Source organism: Vicia villosa, linkage group LG1 (assembly GCF_029867415.1).
Source record: "Vicia villosa cultivar HV-30 ecotype Madison, WI linkage group LG1, Vvil1.0, whole genome shotgun sequence".
NCBI lineage: Eukaryota > Viridiplantae > Streptophyta > Magnoliopsida > Fabales > Fabaceae > Vicia > Vicia villosa.
In genome coordinates, this window is record NC_081180.1 from 51102189 (window position 1) to 51113138 (window position 10950).

General features: G+C 30.4%; 1 protein-coding gene across 2 annotated transcripts; it reads left to right on the forward strand.

Annotated features, from left to right (window-relative positions):
* The first annotated feature begins 488 nt into the window (after positions 1 to 488).
* On the forward strand, positions 489 to 9713 carry LOC131637648 (legumain). Of its 2 annotated transcripts, XM_058908261.1 has the most exons (10): positions 489 to 613; positions 829 to 1042; positions 1195 to 1359; positions 7765 to 7921; positions 8002 to 8087; positions 8173 to 8372; positions 8457 to 8505; positions 8612 to 8821; positions 8915 to 9121; positions 9197 to 9713. In XM_058908261.1, the coding sequence occupies exons 2-10, from the start codon at positions 836 to 838 to the stop codon at positions 9377 to 9379; spliced, it is 1464 nt and encodes a 487-aa protein (XP_058764244.1). In that variant the 5' UTR covers positions 489 to 613; positions 829 to 835; the 3' UTR covers positions 9380 to 9713. The 2 variants fall into 2 exon arrangements, with proteins under 2 accessions (XP_058764244.1, XP_058764239.1); XM_058908256.1 differs by lacking the exon at positions 489 to 613 and having other exon boundaries at positions 715 to 1042.
* The last annotated feature ends 1237 nt before the right edge of the window (positions 9714 to 10950 follow it).

The following is a 10950-nucleotide window of genomic DNA, read 5'->3' on the forward strand; positions in this document are numbered from 1 at the left end:
TTGATTTCAAAGTTATTGGATTCATCTGAAAAAGTCAACACAATTACTAAAAGTCAAACTTTGACTTTTGACACTTTTGGTCAACCATGGTCTTCTCAAGTTAAATTTCATTAAGATATGAATAGGGATGAATTTTATCAAGTGGAATCTTGAAAATCAAGAAGATTGTAAGAATTGATCATTTTGAAAAAATTTAAAAATTCTCTAAATACCAAATCTCATATTCAAGTAACCAAGTTCTCCCTCAAACAATCTTAAGGAAAATACATATGAGGGTGAAAAGAGCCCCTCGTATTTTAGTCTAGTCTAAAAAAATTGTCCGTGGAATATTAATGTTATGTGAGGCACACACAAAATCCAATATATCCCGTCCTTAATACTCACTCTCTTGGTGCCACATACGTCAATTCTCACATAAGCAAAAGACATTAGGTAGCCACCAGTTTGACGTAGAATTTATTTAAAATATAAATTAAACGAACCAACGGCAGCAATTTTCATTACAATAAAAGAGTGATTCATACTCACCCAATATTTTCCAATTAAAGAAAACGAAAACAACACACCAAACAAGCAAAGCAAACTTGTTCCACTAAAAGACATCAAATACTAGGTAGGTTCGAATTATCCACGCGTATACACAACTGTTCCTTATACTAACTCACCATTTCAACGTGTCACTCTCAAGTTTTGCATGTCACTTTGTCTTTAACTTAACATACTCAATCAATTCTTCGACAAGCCTCTTGTAGCTTCTCATCTATTTATGCGTCACTAGTTTCGGTTTCTCTCTATGTCGGTTGATCAAGTTCACTCTGTTTTTCTCAGCAAAAAGATGTTTTCCGAAGTTCTAGCATCATGGCTGGTGTTGTTGTTGCTGTCGAGTCTGCACGGTTCAGTTGCAAGACCGGACCGGTTGGAGTGGGAGCCGATGATTAGATTACCGGGTGAACCGGTTGATGCTGACGTGGAGGATGAAATTGGAACCCGATGGGCGGTTCTAGTGGCTGGTTCTAATGGTTACGGCAATTACAGGCACCAAGTGGGTTCAGTTTTTTTTTCTTTTCAATTTTTTTAATTATATTTTTTTTTATTTACTTTCTAAAATTTTTAATTATAACGTTAGTTGGTGTGATGTTTTTTTTTTAATTATGAGGCGTTGATTGTGAGTTTTTGATTTGATTTGATTTGCAGGCAGATGTGTGCCATGCATACCAGTTGCTAATAAAAGGAGGAGTAAAAGAAGAAAATATAGTGGTGTTTATGTACGATGATATTGCTTACAGCGAGTTGAATCCTAGGCCTGGGGTTATTATCAACCATCCACAAGGACCCAATGTTTATGCTGGAGTTCCTAAGGTACTTGTTTTCTTTGGTAAAGTAAAATATCTACGATGACATTTTGTGTTTTTAAATTTATAGAAATATGTTTTTTTTTATCTTTTTTTCTTTCAACTAAAAATATTTTATTTTAAATTTAATCCAGTTTTTATTTAATTTTAATGAAAGAATTATATTTTTAAAAAATGGTTTTTAAAAATAGGTTTGACAGAAACCTAATAAAAAATTTTAAAAATGAATTTTTTTTTTAAAGAAATTTTAATTAAACGGCTTCAGTTGTAGTGGTTCACATCATTACATTTTCTCAACAGAAAATTTATCATCATTTAATTTTATATTGAAATTTGTTTTTTTTTTTTAAAATGATAATATTAAATATTATCAAATTAAGTTGTTTTGGTCCTAGTTTGGACCACTTAATACGTTTTTATTTATATTTTAGATGGAATTAGTACATATATAAAATTGTAAAGTACTTCGTCCGTTTTTTATTATAAGTTGTTTTGGAAAAAAAATTGTATTTTAATATAAGTCGTTTTACAATTCCAATGAATAATTAATGCTATTTTTTCTATTATATCCTTAAATATTTATTATTCTCTCTCCTTTCAATTATATAAATTTATCTTTCACATGTCATAAATGAAGGATAATTTTTCATTTTCATACAACAATTATTATTTTTCTTAATCTGTGTGAAAAGTCTAAAACGACTTATAATAAAAAAACGGAGGGAGTATGTATCTTTATTATTATTAGAGATTATGACGTCCCAAATTAACTAAAAATGCTACTCTTCCACATGATTTTATTCACATAACATCATAACTAACTATTTTGAATTTGATTGATGTTTAGAATTATTAATTTGTTTTTCTTAGCAGAATATTTACTAATTTATTTATTTTGAGGAGAGTACTTTTTGTTGTTTATTCACTCAGCTTTCTATCAATGAGTATGTGGCGGGTTTAACAGCACTAATTGAGTGATCGTATTTATTCTAATAATATTAGAAATTGTCCATTAAGGTAGGATTTATTGGACAGTGGACACACCTATCTTTAAAGAAAAATGGTTTTAACTTTCTGAAATATTGAAAAGTGATCAATTAATCCAACTACTTGTACTTTTTATTCCTTAAAAAAAGATTACCGACGTCAACAATAATACTAGTAATTGTCAAGCAACAAATATTAAATTGCCCAAAAGAAACCCACTTGAATGGATATTCTGTACTTAGGTCGGCTAGTGCTTTGGAGAATTTTATAAGTGGAAATTCTTTTTCCTCAAAGCATCTTAAATTAGTCGCGATTCAATAATAAAATAATTAAAAAATATTTGAAAGCTTTTAAGTTTTGTTATTTTCAAAAAGACCTCTTTGGTGCTTGCAATGGAACTTGACGAGAATGGGAGCTCTTCCTGAATCCATCCTAATTTTATGATGTAACTTAAACAGTCTAATCATATTTAATTTGACACTCCATCCTATCAAACTTTATTTTAAGGAAACAGTTTTATGATTAAAAAATTTAGTTAAAATTAATTAATATTAAGAAGACAACAAATTTAATCCATGATTAGGTGAGGTGTTGTAATCATAGCAAGGAGCTAGTAGCTTATTGGAATCTTTTTTATTAATAATATTATTGAAGTATTTTTGTAAATGCTTTTTTAGCCTTGAAGATTGTTTTGAAATTCAATTCCCTTAAATTTTATATAACTTAAAAAATTTATAATAATTGAGAGTATTAAAATTGCATTTCAAATGTAATTTTTTATCATGAAATTATTATTAAATTTTTTTATTTAAAGACAAATGATAAATTCAACGATTAAATGGGTAATTAAAGAAATGTATAAGTACATGTTTATTATAAGTTCAATATATGTATGAACTATGATTGCAGTGTCTCCCATATTCAAATACTAGAAAGGTAGTCTATTCAATCAAATATTTTTTCGCACTCTCAGAGAATGAGACCGTAGTATTTCAGAATTCGTGTCAAAAGATCATGACATTGATCAATTATTGTTTCTACAAGAAATTAAACTCGAATTCAATTGATATTTTAGATTTGAACTCTTTAAGTTGTATTGGAATCGCAAAAATTCGTTAAGTTTGTATTGTAGAAGTATACATTCATCTTTGTTCTCTTGTTTCGGGATTTTTAGGAAAAAGAGGGACAAAGAAACACACGACAAGGAATATATATATATATATATATATATATATATATATATATATATATATATATATATATATATTGCTAATCAGTGTCTTCAGGGTAATGGTTAGGACTTTAAAAATAGTAAATTTATCTCGATAATTTGCGTATTTAATGTCTCGAAAATTGAAATGTTAATTTTTCTATATATATATATATATATATATATATATATATATATATATATATATATATATATATATATATATATATATATATATATATATATATATATATATATATATTAGTCAGTCGTTTCATCCAATATTGAAGTGTACCTTTATAAAATTAATTAATTTTTAATATAAATAATTTAGAAAAAAATTCTGTTTTGGATTTTTTTGATATGCAAAATCGTTTATTAAACTATCATAATCAATTTTTTGAGAGTTAAACTCGTTTATTAAATTATCATAATCGATTTTTTTGTAAATTTTCTTTTTCAATAGATGATAAATGCTACTCATTTAATTTTTGTCGAGACAAAATTGATATTAGATAGAATTTTATTAATTTTAATTTTGAAAAACAATGTTCGCGAAAGCAATATTTATATTATCTGCAGAAGCAATACTTACCGAATTGTTAATATTATTCTATTAATAATATATGCATTTGAAAAATATTTAATTTTGTTACATAATTAAGTATGTCAATTAGTGTATTATTTTCAACTTGTATAATTTTTTTAAAAATGTTTAAATGAACGTTCAAGATTAAGACAATATTCTTTTAACTTACCTTATTTTCTCAATGCAAAAATATCATCATAAACAATTTAAATTGTTCAAACTTATTTTAAAACGATGTGATTTCTTTATCTATTATATATAAAACATAATTAGTTTTAAATTATTTCTCAATATTTTCATTAGATTATTTCTTTTTACGAATAATTCATTATTTATGTAATTTGGATTCTATATTCATTTCAAAAGCAATTTCTAATAGAAATGAGAGCAGTTTAAAATCATGTTTCCTATATTTTACACACACAAAAAGCTAGATCCTTCAATTGTTTTATAGCAATATCAATACTCATATTATATTTTACACACACAAAAAGCTAGATCCTTCAATTGTTTTATAGCAATATCAATACTCATGTTCTTCAGATTGAAAATTTTTACTAATTGAATTTACTACAAACAATATCCTATATCAAATAGTCATGTCTAATAAAAACTCAAAATTTTCAAATATATGTTCATCATTAACCTAATCTAATTTTAATAAAGCATATCATATTTCAAAGGTTTTACACTTTCAATACGACTTTTTTCAACGCGTCTGTCACATAAATTTAAGAGTTAAGATGGATATAATCTTGTACAACCTTTCTTCTTTTTTCAGAAGAAGGAAATGTTGGATAGATTTGTTGTAAACTCCGAAAAAAGATGTAGCTTTAGGACAACAATTAGTCATGTCGTTAAGCATTAAATTTTGACTATGATAATCATATGGAGTATATAATGATCTAGAATTAATGTCTAAAAATATTTTTTACACCTTGAATGGTGCTCTAGTTTTTGAAACGTCTCTTTTAGTTGAATGGTGTTCGAGGTGTCGTGCCTTGTATTTGTCTTTGATGTTTGTTTAGGAGGTCGGTTACTCTGGGGAGTGTGGTCAGAGGCCGGTCGTTGATGTTAGTCACTTCGAATGGCCTTGTTTGATGCTTCGACGAGCTGTTTTTTGATTGCTCGTGTCGTCTTACTTCCTGTCGAGTCTTTCCTTTAGAATGGGAATGTTGAATGATGCTCCGATGTTGATACCGACAAGTCATCTTGCAACTGTAATTCGAGATATCTTTCACTAGGTATTCTAGTGGACCTCTCCTTCGCTATCCGGTCGGTGGAGATCCTAGTTCATCAAGCAAAAATTCTCTAGTATCTATAGGATACACCACAACATTGGATTGGGGTTCGACGTTAACTACGAACTTGCAGTATTTTTCACAGGTATCCCATTTAAATCATCATAGTAAATGCGGGAAGTGTAGGTGAAATCAGGTCGGACGATGGGTTATGAAACCTTGGCCCGACTTTCATAAAAGTTGCTTTCAGACTTTAGTGTTACCCTAGATCCAAATCTAAAATCTTTTCTTCCGCAATTTTGTGGATTTCTCGAGGAAATTAGAGGCCTTGACGATGAGGTTGAGGCAGAAAATACAACCAGTTGATCTGGTATGGCGGATCTTCGTGTTATTGTTAGTTTTTTAGTGCATTCGCTTTTGGGATATGAGAAGGTATGAACAATTAAACTGAGAAGTGAACGTTAATCTGTGAAAATCAACCGAATCACAGGGTTGGACGTGTTTCTGATTTATTAGCCTAAGGAGGTTACCGCTTGGTATATCAGAAACCGGATATGAAATTGTGGAAATCATAAGAATCAAAAGTCGTTTTCACAGACGACGCCACCATTCCGTTCAGGAATTAGAAATGGATTATCTAACTCCACGAAGGAACCAAAAATGTTAAGAAGATGATATTAATGGTCTTGAACGGTAGATTCAATCTTTTTTACGGCGACGCAGGTGGACATGCATGAATAAAATGAAATTGAAGGTTAGAGATTGTGTACTGTTTCATCGCAGGTGAACTGTTTTTATTTTCGGGTCGAGTAGAGTGGGCCTTTGATGAATTTGACTTTGGTCAATTGGGTATTCGATCGGTCCAAAACAGTTTTAGTCTTTCGATTTTAACTTATTCATTGAACTCATCTCATTAGTTCAAATTCAAATAATTTTATATTATAGTAGCACATTGATTTGTCTATTATATTTCTCATGTGTTACGTTTCACAAGAATTTTTATATGATGATTTTTATATTTCACATATGCATATCATCAATTTTGAGTAAAGATATATAAGAGTGAAATAATAAATAAGTGGTTGATATTTATTAAATAACTTTTGTGATGAAAAAAAAAGTAATATTATATGAGAGTCTGGGCCGGTCCCGATATTTTAGAGGCCTAGAGCTAGTAGTAAAAATGAATCTCTAATAAAAATCTAAGCAATTAATCTTGAATTTTGGTCATATAATAATTATTAAATATTTAATTATGAAAATAAATATTATTTAAATTTTACATTAAAGACTGTCTCATACAAATGGAGGTCCATGTGAAATTATAAAAATAATCCCTAATATAGAATGGAAAGAATTAAAAAAAGAGATATTTCATTTGAACTATAAATAATATTAAAAATTATAAAAAAAATGATATATAAATATTTCAATGTTATAAAATTATGTTTAAAAAAGAAAATATATCTAAAAGTTATGTTTTAAAAAAAATAAAATAAAAAAAGGTTCTTAAAAAATAGAATCATTAACTTTAAAATCTCGCAAATTTTTTTTATAAATTATTACGAGAGAATTGGTGTTAAGAAGTTGATGAAAAATAATGATCGTGCTCGAATGGTGGTTAGTTATATAATTAATTCTTAATGTTGTTCGAATGGTGGATAGTTATATAATTAATTCTTAATGATGTTGTAATTGTGGATAGTTATATTATTAATTCTTAATGATGCCGTAGCAATATATATATATATATATATATATATATATATATATATATATATATATATATATATATATATATATATATATATATATATATATATATATATATATATATATATATATATATATATATATATATATATATCTGGGACGTATCAAATAAGAACTTTGGTTATTATAAGAATGAGAACTTTTAATAACAACCGTACGATTTAAAATCAATGCTCAATATGCATTTATGTGATATGTATTTAAATCAGAATCTATTAATTATTGACTTTTAAAATTTAAGTGAAATATGAGGCATTGATTTTAAATCGTACAGTTATTGTTAAATATTGGCGGCCGAGTGGTTAGGAAGTGTTTTCATTTTCCCTAGGACGAGGGTTGATTCCCTTATGACTCCAATATCTTGTATTTTAGTTCCTGGGCTGTGGGTCTGGTTGCCCTAGCCAAGGCCCGGCCCTGATGAGAGTAGGGATAAAATAAAACTCGCTAAAATAGGAGGATTAATTTATGAATTAGTTAAAGTAGAGATCAAAATTGTAATTATCTGCATAATAGCTTCTTTTGCACTATTTCAATCTACGATACTGTGTTCTATAAATATATGCAGGATTCCACTGGTGACTTCGTGATACTGTATTCTATAAATATATGCAGGATTACACTGGTGACTTCGTGACAGCTGAGAACTTCTACGCTGTTATTCTTGGGGACAAGAGTAAAGTTAAGGGTGGAAGTGGCAAGGTCATCAACAGCAAAGCAGAGGATAGAATATTTATATTTTACTCTGATCATGGAGGCCCTGGAGTTCTTGGTGAGTTAAGCACCTAAGCATAGATTTTAATAACTAGCTGGACAGAAATTGCATATTAGTGATTCCATTTTTGAATGCAGGGATGCCGAATATGCCATATGTATATGCTTGGGATTTCATCGATGTTTTGAAAAAGAAACATGCATCTAGAGGTTACAAAAAGATGGTAAGACATCATTTCTCATGTAAAATACTACTAGAAATGATGTTAGTTTATGTTTAGTTATGGAGGTGTTGTTTTTTATTTATAGGTTATATATGTGGAAGCTTGTGAAAGTGGTAGCGTTTTTGAGGGTATAATGCCAAAGGATATAAATGTTTATGTGCAAACTGCGTCTAATGCACAAGAGAGCAGTTGGGGCACTTACTGTCCTGGTTTTGATGCTGCTCTACCACCAGAGTACATCACCTGCCTCGGCGATTTGTATAGCGTTGCTTGGATGGAAGATAGGTATTTTTCGTCATCTGATGAACCGTAGTTGTAAAAGTTTGATGCAGTCAATCAATCATAATCACTTTGTTTTGAATTATGTAGTGAGACGCACAATCTAAAAAGGGAAACGGTGAAACAACAATACATTTCGGTAAGATTTTATTTCTATGTTATATAGCAATGTTGCTTTAAGTATTTGCAATGAGGGAGAAAAACAAGAAAGTGATGTAAGAAATTATGTTGAATTTCTTGTGCAGGTGAGGGACCGGACTTCAAATTACAACAATTACGTCATAGGTTCTCATGTGATGCAATATGGCGATCCTAATATAACCGATGAAAAGCTTTATTTATACCATGGTTTTGATCCTGCAACGGTGAACCTTCCGCCAAACAATGGCAGACTAGAAACTAAAATGGAAGTTGTAAACCAAAGGGATGCAGATATTCTCTTCATGTGGCAAATGGTATATTCTCTTCAACCTCAGTTTTATTTAATCTAAAATCTTTGCTCAAATGATTCTGTACTGAGATATATAAATTGTTCTCTTTTCTTTCAGTATCAGAGATTAGGCCATCAAACCGAAAAGAAGAGAGACATTCTCGGGAAGATTTCTGAGACAGTGAAACATAGGAATCATTTAGATGGAAGTGTGGAATTGATTGGAGTTTTATTGTTTGGTCCAACAAAAGGCTCTTCAGTTCTACAATCTGTTAGAGCTTCCGGTTTGCCTCTTGTTGATGATTGGGAATGCTTAAAATCGAAGGTAAATATAAGCAAATGATTGAATTTTCTTGTTATTATTAACATATTATTGATTGAAGTTGAACTTGGTTTGTAGGTTCGGGTGTTCGAAACTCATTGTGGGTCACTGACTCAGTATGGGATGAAACACATGCGCGCATTTGCGAACATTTGCAACAGCGGTGTATCCGAGGATTCAATGGAGGAGGCTTGTATGGCAGCATGTGGTGGTTATGATGTAGGGCTATTACATCCGTCAAACAAAGGTTTTAGTGCTTGATTTTGGGTGGTACTTGCTGTAATCAATGGTTTGTGCTTCTTGTTCTTTAAAGGCTATAATGTGTATGGTTTGTGTTTGGTTGTGAAAAAGAAAGCAGGGTGGCATAGGGTAAGGTAGAAACTAATGGATATATGAATAGAATGGGAAAGGAATCACAGCTCAATCCAGCCCAAATAATGTTATTTGCATTTGAGAGAATGGTTGGGAGAGGATGAGTGTTTTTAAGTATTTGGCTATGTAGACAAATGTGTAATAACTTTCCAATAAATAAGACAAATTAATTAGGATATTAACCTATTAATATAATCTTTTACCAGGGATATTTAGATATTAATTTCTTTTCTTGTTTTATATTGTTTTTAATTTCTATTTTTCATTTCTTTTTCTGTGATCTAGCATTGAAATATATTAGTAAAGGAACGAAGATAATTTGGTTGAGCATCAATGAAAGATGGTTTGACAGTGCAATGTAGTGAGGTGGTACATTAACTTACTACGATTGTCAATTATAGTTATTACGATAGTTATTAGAATGTGGTGAAGAAAATAATATATAAGTTTTTGGCGAGCAAGCACAGGAAGTATCAATCACAAGCCTCTTCACCGTCTGAACGAGACAACCATCAAACTCATACATCCGAATCAAGAAATATTCTCGTCCAGAAATCACAACTTTCATGGGAGAAATCATGTCCAGGTCGAATGCTATATAAGGGCGGGGAGAGTAATATAGAGAAAAAGTTAGGATGCCAAGGAAAAAACCTCTTTCGCAAGAGAATGGGTGACTTTCAAATGTATTGGAAGATCTGATGAGAACTTTCTGCCATTGGACACTCACCAGGTACAGATATGGCGTGAAGTCTTTCACACCAACTCCTCGGTCTGACACAATAAGGCTTGATTCTAGTAAATGGTCCCGGTATTATAAGGTGAAGGATCATCACACCAAGGATTACTATCAACTAAAGAAAGAGATCTGAGAGTCTCATTCAAGAAGGTCAACTAAAAAAGTATGTTTGAGGATTCAAATATTAAGGACAAGATCTATCAGGAAGCTCTAGATCAGCCAATTTGTCACAATCTCAATACCATAGCTAGAAGGTTTACTTGGGCGAAGAATCTAACTCTTTTTGTAGAAGATACATCCAAAATCGTGGAAGAATTTTCCGCCAGCTCCAAATTGGGCTTATAATGCCCTAGCTCTAAGTGAGCATTTTTTTTTTATAGAAATATGCTTTAGTATGACGACTCATAACACGTGGGACTTGACTTCTTCGTGTTATGTATAGACTTCAAATGCCCGGAAGTCGACTCATTTAGGATAGAGATTAAAATCTAAAATAGCTTTCAGTGGGAGTCGACCCACAACATTAAGTCGACTCATTTAGGATAGAGATTAAAATCTAAAATAGCTTTCAGTGGGAGTCGACCCACAACTTGAGCGAGTCGATTCTTTAATGTTGTGTGTCGACTCTTAGACCTTTATGTATCGACTCCTTTTTGATAGAGAGTTTTCTTTCAAAAAGATGTTAGTGGGAGTCGACTCCTAACACGAATGAGTCAACTCTAAA

Coding starts and splice junctions, on each gene's coding strand:
- LOC131637648 (XM_058908256.1), top strand. CDS start 794: ATGTCGGTTGATCAAGTTCACTCTGTTTTTCTCAGCAAAAAGATGTTT. Junction 1,043..1,194: donor ACGGCAATTACAGGCACCAA/GTGGGTTCAGTT, acceptor TTTGATTTGCAG/GCAGATGTGTGCCATGCATA. Junction 8,088..8,172: donor CTAGAGGTTACAAAAAGATG/GTAAGACATCAT, acceptor TTTTATTTATAG/GTTATATATGTGGAAGCTTG.